This window comes from Castor canadensis, chromosome 4 (assembly GCF_047511655.1).
Source record: "Castor canadensis chromosome 4, mCasCan1.hap1v2, whole genome shotgun sequence".
Lineage (NCBI taxonomy): Eukaryota > Metazoa > Chordata > Mammalia > Rodentia > Castoridae > Castor > Castor canadensis.
The window spans coordinates 54,104,495-54,126,462 of record NC_133389.1 but is presented as its reverse complement, the minus strand read 5'-3'; the positions used below and the strand labels follow the sequence as shown (position 1 = coordinate 54,126,462).

Below are 21,968 nucleotides of genomic sequence, written 5' to 3'. Positions count from 1 at the left end.
CATCTAATAGGCTGGGGGCCCAGATGGAATACAGGGGAAAAAAGAGAAAGCCCCACGAATGCAGAAATTCTCTCTCTTCTGCCACGATGTGAACTGTTCTGCTCCACCGTACCCTCCCTACCCCACCATGATGGACTGACACCTCTGAAATCATGAGCCAAAATAAATTGGCTGTTAAGTTGTTTTGCTGTGGTATTTTTTCACAGTGACCAAAAAACTGACACACACAGTTCCTGATTTATAATGGTCCAACTTACCAATTTTTGGTTTTTACAAAGTGTAAAAAAGTGTACTTATACAACGATTCCATTCTTGTGTAATAAATTACACAAGATATTCAACACTTTATTATAGAATAGGTTTTTTTTTTAGTTAGATAATTTTACCCAACGATAAGCTAATGTATGGTAGGCCATGGCAAGCCATGATGTTTGGTAGGTAGGTGCATTAAATGTATTTTTGGCTTATACAATTTTCAGCTTCAGATGGGCTTACTGGAATGTAGCCCATTACCAGTTAAGGAGCATTTGTACTTTGTGCTTCAGATGTCCTAAGGTGCCAGTGGTTACAGGGTTTATTTTCTCTCCATGCCAAATATTTCTCCTTCCAGGTCTTTCTCCCACTTGTGACTTTGTCCTTCAATGTTCAGCTCTAGAAGCACCTACATATCTGCATTCTCCAGGCATTCTTTTTTGTGTGTGATACTGAGGTTGGGGGTTGAACTCAGGGCTTTGTACTTGCTAGGCAAGTGCTCTACCATGTGAGCCATGCCTCCAGCCCTTTTTGCTTTTAGCTATTTTTCAGAAAGGGTCTTGCATTTTTCTCAGGTCAGCCTTGGACCATAGTCCTCTTACCTCCACCTCCTGCATAGTTGGGATCACAGATACGTGCCACCATGCCTGGTTTGTTCTTTGGTAGTACTGGGGTTGAACTCAGGGCCTAAGCCTGCGAGGCAAGTGGCTCTACCACTTGAGCCACACTCCCAGCCCTGGCTTTCTTTATTTATTGCACCATTCTACTTGTGTATACTTCTATTATTGCACTAACCTTCCCTATTTCAATAGTTCATTTTCCTGTTGAAGCTGCCAGGTTCTGCCTAGGCAATAGAAGGTACATCAGAGAACATAATGCAAATAATCTCATGCAGGGACTATTTTCAAAAGTGGGTGGAATGAAGGCATCAGTTATTGGATACAGGAGCCCAGTGAATACTGCAGCCTTGGGGGAGAGGATTGCAATGATAGAGGAGCTGCCAGACTGCCACGTAAAACGATGCCTCTCACTAGCTGAACTCAACCAGATGCCACAGAGCAAGGAGCCCCAGTGATAAAACTGGGGACCCACACAGGGCAGGTCCTCAGGGTGGAACCAGCCGGACAGAAGTGGATAACCTATCTGGGGGAGCGGATGACAAACAGACCAGTCAGTACACATTTGTTTCTCTACAAGATAGAAAGTTCCAGAGGGCTGGACTGTTTCTCACACATCCCTGTGCACTAGCACATAGCCCAGGGTTTGGCCCAGAGAAAGTATTCAATAAATCTTTGTGAAAAGTAAACCATAATGGTAGGACATATGTTGTATTTAACTTAATATTTGAGGGAAGGCAGGCAGGAAGAAAGACACACTATCGTTCTTTGGCCCTTTTTCACTCACCTTCCCACAGAACTGCTTTTATATATTTCTTAATATCACAGGTAACTTAAATGACAGTAACACAACCAGGACAGAGTACTGTACAGGTTAATTTTGGTCATGCTACTTTATTGAGTTCAGCCTAAGAGTCCCAAAACAACATAAGACCTGGAAATAGAAGTACTTATGGGTATGTGGGAGTGGTGTGGAACAAGGGCATCAGTCTAAATCACAAAGCATGAGAACCATAAAATCTCTCAATTACTGATACTTGTCCATCAATTGATCGTCATCTCCAGACCCTGGCTGACAGTAGGCAATGAATAAAAGCTTGTTGACTGTCTTGAGTCAGGAAAGCAAAGCAGAGTTTTGAGGTAATGCAGATACTCTAATGACACAGATGAGGCTGTTAGGCAGGGTGACCAAAGGTCCCAGTTTGCCTGGTACTCTCTTAGTTTTAGAACTGATAGCCCTTTAGCCTGAGATACCCTAAGTCCCAGCTAAACTGCGACAGCTGGTCACCCTATGAATAGCCAATAAAAAAAAATGGGGGTGTGGCTCAAGTGGTGGAGCACCTACCTAGCAAACGTGAGGCCCTGGGTTCAAACCCTAGTACCAATCACCCCAAAAATGTAGATTTTTAGCTGGGCACTGGTGACTCACGCCTATAATCCTAGCAACTCAGAAGGCAGAGATCAGGAGGATCGCAGTTCGAAGCCAGCCCCAGGCAAATAGTTCACCAGACCCTATCTTAAAAAACCCATCACAAAAATAGGGCTGGTGGAGTGGCTCAAGGTGAAGGCCCTGAGTTCACACACCAGTACCACAAAAAAAAAAAAAAAAAAAAGTAGATCTTGATAATTCATAATATAACTTCATAGAGAAGTATTATTCCAAGATAACCAAACCATTATAGCTCTTTGACAGTTATCATGAGTTTTTAACACTGGGAACCTTCTTTAACTAGAATGTGATAACGTCACTGTTATTCACTAATTAATGAGCCCTGAGACAGTTTACTGCCAGTATCCTCTCAACCCAAGTCATTATAAAACAACTTAAATATAACGAATTCCTTAGGTATAAAATTAAAATGTACTCTGGCATATTCATAGAAATAAGCCTTTCTTCCAGTAGTTTTCTCAGTTTTCTGACTATATTTCCAACACCCATCAGCCTTCTTTATCAATTGCAAGCTCTTTATTCTAATATTCTACAAAAGGAATAGGCAGCCCGGCTCTGGTGGCTCACACCTGTAATCCTAGCTGCTTGAGAGGCTGAGATCAGAAGGATTGAGGTTTGAGGCCAGGCTTGGGCAAATAGTTCACAAGACCCCCATCTCCAAAATAACCAGAGCAAAATGAACTGGAGGTGTGGCTCAAGTGGTGAAGCACCTGTTTTGTAAGTGCAAAGTTCTGAATTCAAACCCCAGTCCTATCAAAAAGAAAAAAAAAGAATATACAGACATAATAATTGTACCACTGACCACTGACTGATTCACATCTGTGCATGTGCTAAGTGGGAAAATGGTTGGGAACAACTTGAGACTTTTTGCCGCAAGTCTTTATCCTCAAACTTTTGGCTGAACTATAGAAACTTGATATGCAATAAGACTGCCTGAACCAAATCAACTGCTTTTACAGTGAGCAGCACCATAGAGAGACTGATTTATGTGTCCTCTATGTAAGTACAGGAAATATTTAGCTGGTATATAGTATTTATAATTTATGAGATATCGTAGAGAAAAACTGGCAAATAGATTGCTTGAATTTTGATAGGAAAAGTTAATACTACTGAAGCAAATAAAAAACCCAACTGCTGAGTTCAGTGACAACATGCAAGTGATACACCAGTAAAGAACAGATAAACCAGCCACCAAAATTCAGATTTGCAGCTGGCCTTGGGTGGCTCACACTTGTAATTTTAGATACTAGGGAGGCAGAGATCAGGAGGATCATGGCCAGCCTGGACAAATATTTCAAAAGACCCTATCTCGAAAATACCCAACACACACACACACACACAAAGGGCTGGCAGAGTGGCTCAAGTGGTAGAGCACCTGCCTAGCAAATAAGAGGCCCTGAATTCAAACCCCAGGACTGCCAAATAAAAAAGAAAAAAATTAAGATTTGCCTACGTGATTAAGGGAAAGAGTTAATATTTATGGTTTAAATCATTATTAATTTTTATTATGGCAATCACTGACATTTTTGGTGATAAAAATTAATTTTTTCAATCATTTGAAAATCAGTGACTCTCACCCCTCAATATCAAAATCAGAGTATGGTTAAGTGGCTTATATAAAATGACTTAATATTTGCATATTACCAAGCACATCCTCCCATGCACACCTGACCCTGGAACAACATAGAGGTTAGGGGATCTGACCCTTGTATGGTCAAATATCCATATGTAAACTTTTGGCTCCCCTAAAACTTAACTTCAATAGTCTGTTGTTGACCAGAGGCCTTCCTGATAATGTAGTAGATTATCATGTATTTTGCATGTTGTGTGGATTATATGCAATGGAAAATATTCAAGGGTTAATTGAGTTCAGTTTTCATTGAGACAAGCTTCTCACATGGAGACCACGAGCATCACAGGCTGGCATTTTAAGTGGCTACTTATAACTCTGGAACTCAGTACAACAATGACAGCAGTGGCTGTGAGATTATCACAGGAGTGGAGGACTGCTACAGGGATTTTAAGTTACGATTTAACACTGTATCTCTTCATTTGTTTACATTTCTCTTGACTACAAATGCCAGTGTGAATGATCTGTTTGTGTACATGAAGTTGGATTCATGTGTATTTTATGGCAAAATATGATAAAAAAAGACCATTATCTACATATACTTTATGCTTTCGTGATATAGCTAACCTTTTCTTGATTTTTCTAAATATTTCCAAGCCATAAATTTCTTGTGTGAGATTTTTCGAATTGTCACAAATCTCAAGAAAAACAAGAAGAAAAATTGTGTATAAGTGGACTTACACAGTTCAAACCTGTGTTATTCGAGGGCCATCTCTACTTTACATCATCTTGAGATGACTTATAATAGCTAGTATTGTGTGAACTCTAGCTAAATAGTTGCCGTACCGTAGTTTTTAGGGAATAATGACAAGAAGAAAGTCTACACGCGTTCAGCTCAGACACAGTTAAAAAACTATTTCTTGGGGTGCCTGATATCAAACTCAGGACCTCCCACATGCAGGGCAAGCATTGTACCACTGAACAGCATCCTTAGTTCTGAAATTATTTTTGATCTGCAGTCACTTGAGTCCATGGATGCAGAGGGTCAACAGTATTTCTAAAGTCTGGGGGCATTTGTTGTTGTTTTGTTTTTGCTTTTTGTATGTTTTTTTTTTCTTTTGAGACAGGGTCTTGCTATGTAGGCCAAGCTGCCCTTGAATTCTCCATCTTCCTCTCTTACTGGCATGTGCCACCATGGTTAGCATAAAGTTTTAATAAGTGTACCTAAATATTTTAAATCCCCACCCACTGAGAAAACTACCAATGAGAGCTACCTTTATTGAGCATCTGATGCTATCTCAGCCACCCTGTTAGACACTGTATAGAATCTCATTTAATCCTTTTCAGCACTAGGAGTGCTAACAACCTCATTCTTTAAAAAAAATCAACCGGGTGCTGGTGGCTCGTGCCTATAATCCTAGCTACTTGAGAGGCAGAGATCAGTAGGATTGTGGCTCGAAGTCAACCCAAGCAAATGGTTCAAGAGAGCCTAACTCAAAAAAATCCAACACAGAACAGGGCCGGAGGAGTGGCTTAAGTGGTAGAGCGCCTGCCTAGAAAGTGTGAGGCCCTGAGTTCAAACCCCAGTACCATCAACAAATAAATAAGTAAGTAAATAAAAACAAGGGCTAGGATTGTGGCTCAGTGGTAGAGCACTTGTCCACTACGCTTACGGGCCTGGGTTTGCTTCCAGGACCTACCCCCTCAAAAAGATAAATAAAACAAGGATCAGAGAAATTAAATAATATGTCCAATATCACAAAATTGTTAAGGTAGAGAACCGGATTTCTAACCTAACCCATGTCTCTTTCTTCTTTCCACTATATCACATTATTACTGTAAGTACAGAAACCCTTAAAGACATGTACAGAAGCATTACTCTGCTTCTAGGTTATTTCCCTGCATTTTGCTGATTAAGAGTGAAGTTAAATAAGAAACCCTATGTAACACTATAAAATCCACTATAATTGTGCTCTTTGTGTATTGTAGAGTACCTTTGTATTTGTTGTATGGTATTCGCTAATTGTGCTTATTTTGCTAATATATTTCAATTTCTGAAACAGTTGCCACAAGCTGTTAAAAGAGAACAATGGGCATATTTTTGAAGTTCAGTAAATCAAAACAACATGGGCACATGCTAAAGATTAATTTGGGATCATTTACATACATGGCATTGTAGGGATTTTTTTTTTTAAGTTCAGAAAAAGGAATGCAACCTATTTCTTGCAAGGGCATATGAGTGAATCTCGTATTCTCATACATGGCTTTGTTTTCACATTCTTGAAAGTGCAGAAATTCTTTTAATTTAAAGGTGAGCCCATGGAAAATCTGGACCAGCTGTAGAAAACCGTCCAGGAACTCAGTGTCACAGCCACTTTTTGGATGGACACCACCCCAGGGTGATCTGACCTTCTGCTCACCACTGTTCTGAATTATCAAAGAGAGATGCTTCTGTCCCCACTGCCACAAGCGAGATGCCTCTATGGAATTAATTGTCTCATTAGGTGATACTGCCTGAAGGATCCTGAGTGCAGAGAGAAACTCAGGCAGCCTCTGGAAGGGGAGAGAATCCAGGCTGTCCCAGGAAGGACAAAGACTCAGAAAGTGTCTAAATGCAGCTCACTAGAGGGTGAGACTTGGGAAGCAGCCATGGTTCAACACACTGAGGGACCTGGAAAAATAGATCACTATGACTTTCTTCAAGGTCACACAAAGTTTAAGTTATCCCACATTCCAACGCATCCTTTTCTATACGGACTCATTTCCATGGTAATTCATCACTCTGCATTTATGGCATTTTTATTAGGTAACAGCCTCTCATCTCTTCTTGGTAACTGTGCTGCCGCATGTTTCTGGAAACTTTGCTGCCCGTCACTGTCAGGGGCTGAGGGGTTGCATCCGTGTTGAGAGGGGAGTTTGAAAATCCTATCTTAATGTGGTAGATAAAAGTGGCTTTATTCATATCTGGTTTTAATGTCCAAGGAAAAGTCCTAGGGAGAGAACAACAGACCTGTCGTTGAAAATAGGCTAAGCTAGGCTAATCAGCTCTTGGTACCCATAAATAGTGTATGTAGCACTCCGCATCGTTACTCTAAATATTCAGGACTTTATCAGGTCGCGAGTGGCCATCAGTTGGCTCATGTGTGATTTTCTGGAAGGATGCATATGGCAAACTGGGTTGAGAATTCCGTGAACTGCGTTGATATTTGGATGTTAAAGTGATTCTTTTACTGCTAGGTTTTTGCTGATGGTTTTCTCTGGATGGCACGTCTCCTGGCATTCACATGCTCCTCCTCCTAGCTGTTTTGAAAGAGGGAAGAAGTGAATTGAAATAGCCCAGGAGGTTGCCTGAGTTTTGCCGTCAGCCTCTGAAACAGCTAACAGTGTTTCCATTTTCCCCAGCAAGGACAGGGAGTGGCTTTGTTCTGCCCATGCCTCGGATTGCGCGCTGCCTGATTTGGCTCTGCGGAAAGATGCGAAGGAGGGAAATCTTGTCCTTGGTCTGTCCCTCAACCGATGCGCGTGAATGCTGCCCCCTGGCGGCGCGATTCCACGCCGCTGGCTGGAAGTCAGAGCCAAGGGTAGGCAGGGCCTGCGGAGACCACGCCCCCTACATCTGCCACCAGTACGGGCAGGTCCTCTCCAGCTAAGAGTTCAAGGTTGTCCGGAAGGGAGAAATCCTGGCCTACTGTGGAAAGAACATCTAGTTTTTCAAAAGCCAATAATATGGGTATTTCCATGAAATCCTTGATTTTTCAAACTTGGCAGGCCGCTGTGGTTTGGATCAGTACTCCCCAAAGGCTCCAGGTTTCCAAGGTGGAGAGGACTCCTGAAGGAGGAGGTGCCCAGAGTGTGTGTGTGGCGGGGTGGGGGTGGGGGGGGGTCTTTAAGTCACCGGGTGGGCCCTGGAAAGGTATTGTGGAACCCCACCTCTCTCTTCCTGTGCGCCTTTGGTTAGAGACGTAATAACTTGCTGTTTCCCGCGCTCTCGCCTCTCCACCTACCATGATGAGATGCAGCTGAGAACTGAGCCAATGCCAGTGCCATGCCCTTGACACTCCCAAATTGTGAGTTGCACAAACCTTTCTTCACTTGGTAAGTATTTCATTGTGGTCATGCAGAGGTGACTAATACACAACCTAGCTCAGCTTAAAAAGAAAACATGCAAAAAAAAATTTCAGTGAGAAGACTTTGGGTAATATATACCATGCTTTGTGCAAATAAGAAAAAAAAAAAAGTACAGGGAAGATAAAGGAGAGGGGTGGTGGGTGGGGGTGAGGGGAATAGCAGTTGAGGCCCATGTGCCAAGTAAAGGTATTTCTGAGTAGTTGCTCCCTGTGCAGGGCATTGGGCTTAATGAGTGGGTGGTGGCTGGATTTCAGACTCTGCTTGTGGGTTGGCTAGGCGCTTGGTGTGGGGACACCCAGCACAGCTGCAGCTGCCCTGATGTAGCTGCCAAGTGGTTCTGTAGGAGCCAAATTCTGTCCCTGGGCCTCAGGCCCACAAACACCAGGTGATGGAAGAGGTAGCTTGAGAGCTACAAATTGCAAGTTCACCCTTACTAAGGGTCCATAAACTCTTTTTTAGTATTTTCCTACATTGGATCCCAAAAATTCTCTCCTTAGTCCTGGGTGGTGAATTCTGGGTTGACAGGCATATTTATTTTAAGTGATATTTTTTCTGAGGTTATTGTACTCTATTTGTGAGAAGGATTTATTTATCTACTTTCTCTTTTCTGGTACACTTCACCTATTATTAATATAATATTTAATACAATATTAATAATATAATATTTTAATATCTTCCTATAATTGAGACATTATGTGCCAGATCACTTTATGTGATCTAATTCTGATGATATCTTGACAAGGTAATATAATTTTTTCCTATTTTACAAATAAAGATACTGAGGCTCAAAGAAATAATTTGTCTCAAGACTACCTTACAATGGCTGTGACTTTAACTCAGGTCTCTCTTTCAGAAGTGAATGACTTTGTTACCATCTCTACCTGAGATGGCAGAGACTGTAACTTTTTCCCCTAATGTCATCAAATGAAGATTGTTATTTGAGCACTGAATGCACAAGAATCTTCCCTCTGTCCCTTTTATTTCTTAAAAGTGCAATAACAGTTCTTTTACATAGGAAAGGATGCATCTGTATATTATATACCTTTGAGAATAACATCACCAGATCTACACATCCAAGTGAGTGCAGTTCCTTTAAACACTGGGTTGCCTTGGTGATTACAGACTCACTCCAACAATGCTGTTGTCAGTTACTGCCTTCCTGGTGCTGCTCTTTTGGAAGTTCCTTCAAAGCCAGTTTACAAAACATTCAAAAAATTGGGCTCATTGTTTCATTGGCATTTACTGTTTTTAACCACAAATGATAATGTCCAGCCTTTTGAGCCAGTCTCTTCATCATATTTGAATACCACCAGTTTGAGATTGTTTCAAAAAATTAAGCCCAGTCTCAATGGAGAAAGATCTGCCTCTTGAAAATGTTCAGAAGAATGTGCTGGATGCTTTTAGGTTGATTTCAAAAAGAGGAGATCCAAAAACAATCTGATTCCAGCAGCATCCTTGGTTAAGTGTGTAATCTTTGGCGGGGAGATTGTTAACTTTCAAATCTGCGAATCTGTAGGTTCTCTGTCTAAATAGTCTCCATTTCATATTGAAACCCATATTGAAATTCAGGTGCCTGATGTGGCATCTCAATATCAGTATCTTGAAATAGCCATGGCTTCTTAGAACAACCTCCGTCCAACTTAGGCCACACAGTCTGTCTTTGGGCAGGTCTGGTTGTTGAGAAGTCTTCCTGATACTAAACTGAAATCTGTTTCCCTTATCATTCTCCTTGATAGGAACTCCTTGGAGCCCTATGATCCACTTCCTGTTTCTTTGGCGGTCAGATGCCTCCAGAGTATTCTCTTTTCAAGACCCACAGCCTTGGTTTCTTTAAATCATTTTTCCTCAGACATGGTTTTGTATCCATTTGCCCCGTCTATCTCAATTTTTCCATTCCTTTTCATATACAATGCCCACAGAGGACATTGTCCTCCAGCTGACAGAGAGGCCTCTCCTTATTCAGCAAATTATACTTTTGGAATGTAGTCTTACTTCTTATTTATTTATTGGTGGCATTGGGGTTTGAACTCAGGACTTCATGCTACTGTTTGAGCCATGCCTCCAGTCTGTTTTGTTCTGGTTATTTTGGAGATGGGGTTGCATGAACTATTTGCCCAGGCTGAATATGAACTATGATCCTCCCAATCTCAGCCTTCCAAATGGCTAGGATTACAGGCATGAGCCACTGGTGCCTGGCACATTTATTTTTATTTTAGATTAGTTTTTATGTTGACACCGTGTTATATATTAGTGCCAAAAGAAAAGAACCATTAGCCCAGAATCCTATACCCAGTGATATATCTATAGGAATAAACAGGCAAATGAAGACAGTCTCAGATAAAAGAAAACTATGGAAATTTGTCACAGCATATATACACACTAAAACGATGACTAGAGAAATTCTCTAAACAAAAAGGAAATGAAACTAGAAGGAACAGTGGGACATTAAGAAGGAAGAAACAACACCGTAAACAAAAATATGAGTGAGCCGGGTGCCAGTAGCTCACACGTGCAATCCTAGCTATGCAGGAGGTAGAGATCAGGAGGATTTCGGTTCAAAGCCAGCTCAGGCAAATAGTTCCAAGACCTTATCTCGAAAAAACCCAACACAAAAATAGGGCTGGTGGAGTGGCTCAAGGTGAAGGCCTTGAGTTCAAATCCCAGTAAAAAAAAAAGCTTTCATATAGAGTGTGAGAGGGGCATCTTTGACACCCAGGAATACACTCAAGTATCTTTTGGTACCCCTTCAATTTTGAGGGTAGAAGGGGCACATGTACCAGCCACAATCTGAGAAAAGTATGGTGACTGAGGGTTCAGCCCTCCTAGGAGAACCTGGGTCATCCCACCTGGCATGCCACCTACATCAGCAGAGGTGCTAGTGAAGGGTGAGAAGGGTCCAGATTGTTGAGGTGATGAACACCATTTGTGTCCTTGGGTTCAGCTGCTGTGGGGGCCGGTTTGTCCCTCTAACTTTTATGTTTCCTCAAGAAGAGAGGTTTATCAGAATTCTGAGTCAGCTTCTTCCAGAACTTATTCAGAGCCAGTGAATCTAAATGGTGCCAGAGATGTAGCAGAAGCTATGGAACACTGCCCAGATTCCACCTCTGACCCTCTTCACCCTCCCCTGCCTTGGAATTTTATAACTGAAGCACTCACTCCCCAGGTGCTCAGAGTGTTGACATCTGTTTGTCATGGGGTTTTTCCTCCCAGGGATTTCCCTAGGCCAAAGAAGGCTCTCATGCCCTCTTAGAGACAGCTTATGCCCAGTGACTGTCAGTCAATGAGAAGTTTTAAAGGTTCAACTTCCTTGTTCCAGTTTGAGACATCTCTGCCAGCCACCCTAGCATCAGAGCTCCCCATGGGCAGCTGGGGTCTTTTGTTGTAACTTGGTTACGACTCAACCTTTCTCTGCCCAGTCCTGACTTCCCTCCTCCACCTGTGTGCTCCTGAAGTCACACTCGAATTTCCTACATAGACATCTCAAGTTCAGCCAGTGGTTCACAACTGAAATCCTAGCTACGCAGGAGATAGAGATCAGGAAGATTGTGGTTTGAAGCCAGCCTGCACAAAAAAGATAGACCCTATCTTGAAAAAACCCATCACAAAAAATAGGGGCTGGTGTAGTGGTTCAAGTTGCAGGCCCTGAGTTCAAACCCCAGTACTGCAAAAAAAAAAAAAAAAACCTCAGGCTCAGAGTCACTTCCCATGGAAAGCAACCTCCGAGCATCTCAGGAGTTGGCCTTAGGACTTCCCATGTCTTACTGTAAACATAACTGAGACACCCTGCTATGGTCCTCTGCTCACTTAGGGTACTAGCTTTCTTAGTAGACTAAAACAACTTTGACACTGTGTTATTTTCATCCTTGGCCCTATGCTCTGTTTTTAATCAGTTATATCATTAGAAAGCAAAAGTTCATCCTCGCCATCCCTACACAATCACACGGGTTTCTTTGGTATGCTTTTTATTCTTCTTTATTGGGGTCACTAAATGAAGAATCATTTGCATGGAATGAAGTCAAAGAATAGTCTACATTACACAGTGTACCACTTCCCAAAGGCAAGCCTATACATTTTGTTTTGTTTTCGATACAGGGTCTCTCTATGTCACCTAGGCTGGGCTGTGGAGATCCTCCTGTCTCAGCCTCCCAAGTGCTGGGATTACAGACGTGCGCCACCACGCCCAGCAAGCCTGCGTTTTAAGACAGTATCTTTCCTGAGCTCAAAAAGTTCTTAAGTAGTCACACTGTTTTCCTTCAAACCAGTACTTAGTGAAGAGAAAGGCATAGCTTGGATGACACAGATTCCACCTCAACCATGCTAGAAAATTGACTTGAATTTAAGGGATGATATATGAAGCAAGATCACTTAAAACCACCAAAGAAGTGACAAGAGAACCACATCTGTTTGTCCCAAGAAGCTGTCCTGTGTTCAGATTCACAGATGTCCACTAGTGCAAGGCAATGGGTAGATAGACTCTAGCCTCAGGGCCCTTAACGATACTCCAGATCTACTTTTGAGAATTAAAAAAACAGAAGTCATGTTACAAGCATCACTAAAATTTATAACTGATCTAGAGGTTTAAAATTCAATCAAGACAAACTAGGAAAGAAGAGAGGGAACAGATAGTCGTTGTTCTGTAAGTTAAAATTTTCACAACAACAGAAACAGGCAACCCAGGCAGTCGCTTAATAAAGGTTGGTCTTTTTCATGATCTTAAGAAACTCTTCCTCATTCACCTCCCCATCACCGTCGCGATCAGCCTCGTCAATCATTTCCTGCAGCTCCTCATCCGTGAGGTTTTCCCCCAGTTCGTTGGCCACACGTTTCAGGTTTTTGAAAGAGATCTTCCCGGTTTCGTCGTCATCAAAGAGCCTGAAAGCCTTCAGGATTTCTTCTTTAGTGTCTTTTTCAGCCATCTTCTGAGTCATCACAGCCAAGAAATCATTGAAGCTGATCTTCCCTGTTCCCTCCTTGTCCACCTCGGAGATCATTTTCTTCATCTCTTCTTTCCTGGGTTCAAAGCCCAGCGCCCTCATGGCCACCTTGAGTTCCTTCACATCGATGGTCCCGCTTCCGTCGGCATCGAAGAGGTCAAAGGCTTCTCGAACTTCTTGCTTTTGGTCTTCAGTGAGTTCAGGCTTAGGTCCCACCTTTCTCTTCTGGCTGGTGATGTTTGACCTCCTGAAGCTGGAAGCCATCCTCTCTAGCGGTTGGTCCCTTAACGGTGCAGTGGAGCCCAGTGCGCTTGCGCCGGCGCATCCACTGCAGCGCGGGGTGCGCGCAGCATCTTCATCCCAAGGGCGCAGCGCCTCCTGGTGCTGGACCACTGGTGCGGGCACTTACTTTATAATCCACAAGTACATGTCTGAGTTGGCAAGAGCTGCCTGCAGCCACAGTCCTCTTCTATAATTCACTGGCACTTTGCTGTCCTTTCCAGGCCGTTGGTTTGCTTCCCTGGGACCCGGTTTATAGGTCTCTTTGGAAGTTTTTCTTCGCTCCTTTTTCCATACTAATTAAAACAATATTCTTGGTCTGAGGTCACCCAAGGGCAAATGTAGGGTAATCAAGATGGAGTTTGATCACTTGGCATAAAATGTGGAAAAGAAAAGTGAATATTAAAAGTCACACCATGTGTTCAACTCGACATAAATGGAAAACAGATAAAATGGAAAAACTTATGTATAAAACTTTGTAGAAGTTTGTCTCCTGACATTACACTCAACCATAATAAAAAGTTTTCTGGCATGTTCTCAAATACGAAATGTAATATCCAAGTGTATGATTTACTTCTAGTGTTTCAATTTGACATACTCGGCATAATTGCACTTGAGTAATGGTCCTAATTTCCTTCACTAGGCTTTTGATTTGGACAGAGGGACAGTTGAAATACTACAGTATGGTATTCTGGTATATCTGTATTTTAAACCAAAGCAACATTTTTCACCCAATAAGGGTTTCAGTATGGCTGTACTAAAACCCACACTCTAGTAGTGTTAGCCAATAAACAAGGCAGGTACTTTTAGGGGCAAACTCCTGTCCTACATTTAAGGGGAGAAAGCCACCAACCCTTTAAAAGATTGTCAATGTACCTTCACAGTTTGTTCTTTCTTTTGGTTTTAGCTAAAATTTTTTGGAGACACTTAGGAAGAACCAGCCATGGTCACTAGAGTAAACTTTGCTCATTAATACTAAACCAGAGCATGCTCAGAAGCCTCACAATGGCTATTTTTCCTTTTCAACATGTGACCTATCAGCTTGCTTTCTTTCTATGTATGTATTTGATGGTACTGGGCTTTGAATTTAGGGCCTCATGCTTGCTAAGCTAGCACTCTTCTACTTGACTCACTCCTCCAGTCCCAACATGTGGTCTATAGTCTTAAACTGAGCATGCTCAGAAGTGTGTCCCTACCCCCATACTTTCCTATATGCATAGGTATAGGTTCCCAGAATAAAATTCCCATGCTTCCTTTGTTTGGGGGAGACCATTGCTTTGCAAATGACCTTGATATTACTTACTACAAGTAATAAATCTTTCCTGATGTTTTAATCTGGTTGTACTCATTGGCTTCACACTCACCAAGAGAACCCACGGTATTCACTTACAGTAGCTGTATTTTTTTTGCAGTACTGGGGCTTGAACTCAAGGCCTATACTTTGAGCCACTCCATCAGCCCTTTTTTTGTGAAGGGTTTTTTCAAGATAGGGTCTCACAGAACTATTTGCCCAGGCTGGCTTCAAACCTTGATTCTCCTCATTTCTGCCTCCTGAGTAGCTAGGATTAGAGGTGTGAGCCTGGCGCCCAGCTCAGTAGCCATATTTTGACTGTAGACATAGAAAGAGATGATGCAGGCTATGTTGGGATCTAAAATTGCCTCTTGTTTATTGCGGCACTATTCACAATATCCAAGTTATGGAAACAGCCAAGATGCCCCACCACTGAGGAATGGATTAAGAAAGTGTGGTATCTATACACAATGGAATTTTATGCAGCCATGAAGAAGAACGAAATGTTATCATTCACTGGTAAATGGATGGAATTGGAGAACATCATTCTGAGTGAGGTTAGCCTGGCCCAAGAGACCAAAAATCGTATGTTCTCCCTCACATGTGGACATTAGATCAAGGGCAAACACAACAAGGGGATTGGACTTTGAGCACATGATAAAAGTGAGAGCACACAAGGGAGGGGTGAGGATAGGTAAGACACCCAAAACACTAGATAGCATTTGTTGCCCTTAACGCAGAGAAACTAAAGCAGATACCTTAAAAGCAACTGAGCCCAATAGGAAAAGGGGACCAGGAACTAGAGAAAAGTTTAGATCAAAAAGAATTAACCTAGAAGGTAACACCCACGCACAGGAAATCAATGTGAGTCAATGCCCTGTATAGCTATCCTTATCTCAACCAGCAAAAGCCCTTGTTCCTTCCTATTATTGCTTATACTCTCTCTTCAACAAAATTAGAGATAAGGGCAAAATAGTTTCTGCCGGGTATTGAGGGGGTGGGGGAGAAGGAGGGGGCAGAGTGGGTGGTAAGGGAGGGGGTGGGGGCGGGGGGAGAAATGACCCAAGCCTTGTATGCACATATGAATAATAAAACAATAAAAAAAAGAAAATGAGATATCATTGGAATTTAGAAAAATAAATAAAATAAAATTGCCTCTTGTAAATAAAGGAGGTCCTTCTATAAACCAGAGGAACAAAAGGAAAATGGGGAGGCCCCGGTGGCTCATGCCTGTGATCCTAGCTATTCAGGAGGCAGAGATCAGGAGGATTGTGGTTTGAAGCCAGTCCCAGATGGATAGGCACGAGACCCTATATCGAAAAAAATCCATCAGAAAAAGAGAGCTGGTGGAGTGGCTCAAGATGGAGGACCTGAATTCAAACCCCAGCACCACAAAAAAATAAATAAGTTAAAAAAAAAAAGAAAAAAATGGAAGCTTTTCAGGTGAAAACAAAAAAGTTACCAAGTGAACCCACAATGGAACTGCATTAGAATTGTTCTATATATTTTTAAATCTTCTTTTTTAAGACAGCTACTTTTAATTTTTAGAGTTCTTTGCCAAAAAAATATTTTCATTTATCACTACTTGATTTGTTGCAACAGATAGTGCATGAAAGAATTTTTGTTCAAGAGTTTCTGTATTCTCAGCACCTAGAACATTGCTTGACATATTATAGGTAGATTAAAAAGTATTTGTAGAATTAATGCATGACAATGTTGGCCTTAACAAACCTTCTGAATCAGCAAAATAAAGCAAGCAAGCAAACAAACAAAAACTCAAGAGATTTAATGATACTGGCAGTGTTTTATACACTGTTTTTTTCCTTAAATTTGTGATCGGATATTGGTTACATACCTCCCCCACACACAGTGCTGAGGATTGAACTCATACATGCTAGGGAAGTGTTACATCACTGAGCTATACAGCCAGCCACATGCATGTTCAATTAGCTATATCTCACTACCCACCTGCCCCAGTTGATATGTGACAGTGGACAGTGAGCCTGTCCAGGGTGTCTAAAAGCCAAGGAAGCTTTCTTGGGCTTCCCTCCCCTTCCTTCCAGCATTTGTTATAGATGGTGTCAACTCAAAGCAAATTCTGGCAGGCAGACACCACAGCAGCTGATCTTTCAGCATTGCACATCTTCCTGCCCTGCTTCTTTCCATGTCAAAAAGCCTTGCTGGGCACTGGTGCTTCATGCCTGTAATCCTAGCTACTCAGAAGGCAGAAGGCAGAAGTCAGAAGAATTGCAGTTCGAAGCTAGCCCCAGGCAACTAGTTCCCAAGACCCTAACTGGAAAAAAAACCATAACAGAAAAGGACTGGTGGAGTGAGTGGCTCAAGTGTAGGGTGCCTGCCTAGCAAGCATGAGACCCTGAGTTCAAACCCCAGTGCTCAAAAAAAAAAAGAAAAAAAAAGCCTGGGATTTTCAGGATCTTCCAAGGCCATGCCTTATTATCTCTGTGGCCTTGGGAAAGTCACTTAAACTTCCCAGATTCCTTGGAAACATCTACAAAGGTGGTATCAAAATAAAGCTCCCTAAAGCATTTTCAATGAGATGCTATCCACAAAAGCTCCATAGATAGGACCCTGATGGGCCATACAGGGCTGTGTAATTGCTAGTTGAAATTCATTTCTTCCAAGATTTTGTGCATTTTCTTTGACACCCACCTCTCTGCCCAAATTCAAGCCAAGCTATGATGTGTTGGGAAAAACTGAAGGATAGAAGCTGCTGTATATAGAGTTATATTGGGGCCAAGCTGAGCTCAAAGCAAACTGGTTGTCATAGTTTCCAGATGTGTGCAATCAACAGTCACAACAGAGCAACCACAAGCTCCCTTCATGGAAAACAGTGGCCTCAGTCAGAATCAGCTCTTGGAGAGTTACTTTATGTTCATAATCTAAATTCTGGCTCAAAAAGGAAAGGGAGGCTGGACACTGATGGCTCATGCCTGTAATCCTAGCTACGCAGGTGGCAGAGATAGGAGGATTGTGGTTCAAAGCCAGCTCAGGCAAATAGTTCAGGAGATTCTATCTCAAAAATACCCAACACAAAGCAGGGCTAGTGGAGTGGCTCAAATGGTAGAGCACCTGTCTAGCAAGTGTGAGGCCTTGAGTTCAAATCCCAGTACCACCCTAAAAAAATCATTAACTGTTCTTTGCTTCATTATCATTAACCTTGCAGAACTGGCTGTTTCCATCATATATCTGATGACGTGACACATCTGAAAACTCACATAAGGACAGAAAAAGGGAGTAAACCCTGGGAAAATCCTGACCCATTTCTGGAACTCCCTGTCTTCCCTACCTCCCTTAACACATGAATAATTGAATAATCCTCTCCATAAAAGTTTGCCATAAGACAAGCCATCCAAAAATCCCAATGATATGACTCTCTTGAGAAGCCCATACTTCCTCTTTAGTGTGTACTTTTGCTCTCCTTTAAAAAAACTTTTTGGCAGTATTGGGGTTTGAACTCAGGGCCTCATGCTCACCAGGTAGGCACTCTATCACTTGAGCCACTCTGCCAGCCCTGTTTTGTGTTGGGTATTTTCAAGATAGGGTCTTGTGAACTATTTGCCTGGGCTGGCTTCAAACCGAGATTCTCCTGATCTCTACCTCCCAAGTAGCTTACTTTGGCTCTTTCATAAGACATCTTCCCAATTACTTATTTTGTTTCCTCTCTGAATTCTTTCTCTGATGGTGACAAGAACCTGGAAACATTGGGTAGAGTCTCAATCAGGTCTCTCTATCTCTAGAGCTTCCCAACCTTAACTTCTGGCAACATAGAATTCTGATATTCTTCCTTCAACCAATGATAATTAAGCATCTTGCCTAGAAAAGATTTAACAGGAATTTGTAGGATTGCCTGTCCTAAGACAGGGTCCTAGCGTGGGGTAAATAACTTGGAGAAAGTGCCATGTGCTTGGAATTTCCATTTGTTCTTTACTTCTGCTTCAGTCTATGCCCTGCTTTCAACCCCATATGCAAGTTAATGGGAAGCAGTCCGAGCCAAATGCCTTTGGTGGGCGTTAATGTGACTCTATGCAATACGTGTATAAATCATTACTTTAAGGTCACTTTTTAAGTTCTATTAAATCTTACAGAAAGGAAGTGAGATACTTGGAAAATTAAGGGACGTGGGTGGATTTGTGCTTTTGTTTGATTTGGAGATTTTTTTTTGCACTCAAAGTTCTTTGTACCATGATGTCCTAGGTAATATGCAAGCTCAGGTGTTCATTACTGGAGAGGAGGAGAGGAGATGGTTGTGTAAATCTGGCCATGAACACTTAATAGCTGGAAGAAGAAAAAAGTATTGGAATTCCACAACAGGGTTTGGTGTCAGTTGAGACAAGAGAAAAGTTCCACGCAGCTCGCTTCTGCTGACTATTTGACTTGCATGGCATTGAATAGGTGAGGCTCAGGAGCCTTTTAAAATTTGAGTTGTACTCAGCAGATCTAGCACATTCCACATGTCACCCAAGGCAGGAAACACGCATAATAAAGTTTCTTTATTGCTGCCTGTTTACTTCCCAAAAAATGCAGACCAGAGAAAATGCAAATATTTGACCCTGGTCCTACATAAACAGGGCAAATATACTGGGCCTGGAGGGGAGAACCCCAAAATCAACAATATCAGAGCTAAATGATTTTTTCTTAAATATGTGAAATCATTTACAAGAAATAGACTCAGCAGCAAAACTTTCACAATCCCGGTGGTCTCTGAATGGGACTGTGAAGTCAAGTCCAGTGACTCAACCCAAGCATTTTTGGCAAGCCCCAGGAATAGATTTTAGTGTCCGGCCAAGGGTTACATGTTTTCTCATTCCCTGAACCCCGGGTATAAAGAAATACTCCTTTCAGATACAAAAACAGGCCGTGTTTTATGAAAGAAGAATTTGCCAGAATTTCACAGCTCCTCAAACTTTCACCTAAATATTCTTAATAGCACAGGAGAATTTTAAAGCAGTCCTCTGGATCTAGGGCAGCATATGAAAGAAGCCTGCTACAAGCATGAAATGTCTTTATCAACCTGTGCTACCTTTTTTTTTTTGGTACTATGGGGGTTAGACTCAGAGCCTCACGCTTGCTAGGCAGGCACTCTATTACTTGAGCCATTCCACTAGCCCTGTTTTGTATTGGGTATTTTTGAGATACAGTCTTGTGAACTATTTCCCCAGGCTAGCCTCAAAACACAATCCTCCTGATTTTTACCTCCTGAGTAGCTAGGATTACCCAGTTCTCTGTTCTTCTTTTTTAACTTAAGAAATTTTATTGTTCAGAATCTTCCCTCCCTGGGCAATGTCAGAAACTAGCCCGTGGGGACAGAGTGAGAGGCACATTTAGTTCATTGTCCTTTGTGTAGTTATGGAGAGGGTAGGTAAAGGATGAGGGACTTCTAGGAGCCCGACTTGCGTCCCTTGTGCAAGGCTAATGTGCAAGACTCAAAACAAAGCAGGTGAGGTCAGCCTGGTGTGGGGAGCAGCCTCACTGCTTCTTGGTCTTGCGCTGGGGGTTCCTGGGCCTCCCAGAAGCTAAGCAACATCAGGCCCACATTGATGGTACAGGTGGTGATGCAAACGATGCAGAAATCATAGAGCACGAACAGGATTTAGGCCAAGTAGACAAGTCCAGTGAGGGACACCAGAGAACTCAGCACCAGCAGGACAGAGGCTCAGTGAACCCTCAGGCAACAGTTGCAGTGTGTAGAAAATACAGCTAAATATGCTGGCAGATTGATTGAGGATGCTGTTGGCTCCCAGCACACGCTCCACCAGCCTGTAGCCTTGCCCCACCTGGAGAAGATGCAGGAACAGCTGATGGCCATGTTGACCTCACAGAGCCGGCTGCAATCCCAGTCACGCTGCCTTCACATGCAGGTGTAGAAAGAAAATGCTAAGCCTGCAAGGCAGAGTGCAAGCCACACCCCTTCCAGGGCTTCTTCAGGTGGGGCCTATGTCTATCATTCTTGCCCTTTTGGTGGGACTGACGTTTGAACTCAGGATTTCATGCTTGCAAAGCAGGTGCTCTACTACTTGAGCCACACTTCCAGTCCATTTTGCTCTGGTTATTTTGGAGATGGAGGTCTTGGGAACTGTTGGTCCAGGCTGGCCTCAAACAGTGATCCTCCCAATCTCAGACTCTCAAGTAGCTAGGATTACAGGCTGAACCACTGGTGCCCAGCTGTTAGTGTATAGTAGGTGTCCAAAATAATGGTTTCATTATTGTAACAGGTACTTTAAAACTGCTTTTGCTGAAGAGCACTGACTCCTTACTTGGGCCCACTAAATTAGAAGTAGAAGAAAAGCTTGACATCTCTGCCTTCATTTTTGTCCAAGCCATTTACCTTGCAGTCACCTCGGAATCCAAGAAGGATAGAACTGATCTGATAAAATGTTTACAAAGAGGGAGGGAGGAAACTGCTCCCAACAAAGGAAATAGCAGAATTTCCTCAGAACAACAATGAATCATTTATCCTGATAGATAACAGCTTCTCGAGTGCGGTCTGGTTGTCTTCTCCTGCCCGGACGTGACCAGAAGCCAGCCACCTCTTGGGGAGGAGACGTGCCCTTTGCAGGTCCCTGATGAACCCAGAGAACCCTCCAGCATATCCGGGCCCAGGCCCAATGGCTCCATACCCACCTTATCCACAACAACCAATGGGGCCTGTCGGGGGGCCCTACCCACCTCCTCAGAGGTACCTCTATCAAGGATATCCACAATACAGCTGGCAGGACAGACCACAGGAGCCTCCTAAGACCACAGTGTATGTGGTGGAAGACCAAAGAAGAGATGACCTGGGCCCATCCACCTGCCTCACAGCCTGCTGGACTGCTCTCTGTTGCTGCTGTCTCTGGGACATGCTCACCTGAGCAGCCCTGCCCTCCTTCCAGGCCAGCTGTGCAGCCACCTCTAATAGTATACCTGCCCCATCTCTTCTGACTGCTGTAATAAGTGACTAGCTCTGTGCGGATACTACCTTCAATATGGGATTTTAGATTAGTGAGGGCTGCTGCTGTTTAATTCAGTGACTTGATCTTTTTAATGTTCAAAAATCCATTTCTTATTGATCTTTAACAAAGGTGCTAAACGACTTTCATTTTTTTGGCCAAAGGCTTAGTTACGAAATACAATTTATAATTTTTAAACTATACATTCAAGGTAGTGGCACAATGTAACACGCCACTGAATGATTTCTCTGCTGACACCCTGTACGTTTGAATAAATTTGTCCAAACCCCCAAAAAACAAACAAAAAGATAACAGCTTCTCTGGAACCCCTTCCAGAATAGAGGACTGAGATAATGGTCAACCAGGCCACACCTGTGACTGGGACTGTTTGACTATTCCTATTTTCACTCCTGCCCTAATTCTTTGTGTAAACCTAATGCTCATTTCTGTACTCTAAAGATGGGTGAAGATGGGCTGAAATGCTTACTTTGCTTCTT

At 42.6% G+C, this 21,968-nt stretch overlaps 2 protein-coding genes and 1 pseudogene across 2 annotated transcripts; 1 reads left to right on the top strand and 2 right to left on the bottom strand.

Annotated features, from left to right (window-relative positions):
- Nucleotides 1-12,486: 12,486 nt before the first annotated feature.
- Cetn1 (centrin 1) lies at nt 12,487-13,215 on the bottom strand. Its single transcript, XM_020186199.2, has one exon. It carries the CDS (start codon nt 13,213-13,215, stop codon nt 12,703-12,705), a length of 513 nt encoding a protein of 170 aa, XP_020041788.1. The 3' UTR covers nt 12,487-12,702.
- A 6,770-nt stretch (nt 13,216-19,985) lies between these two features.
- Nucleotides 19,986-20,487, bottom strand: LOC109700856 (vitamin K epoxide reductase complex subunit 1 pseudogene; annotated as a pseudogene).
- A 588-nt stretch (nt 20,488-21,075) lies between these two features.
- On the top strand, nt 21,076-21,645 carry LOC109700852 (cysteine-rich and transmembrane domain-containing protein 1). Its single transcript, XM_020186190.2, has one exon. The coding sequence runs from the start codon at nt 21,106-21,108 to the stop codon at nt 21,391-21,393; it is 288 nt and encodes a 95-aa protein (XP_020041779.1). The 5' UTR covers nt 21,076-21,105; the 3' UTR covers nt 21,394-21,645.
- The last annotated feature ends 323 nt before the right edge of the window (nt 21,646-21,968 follow it).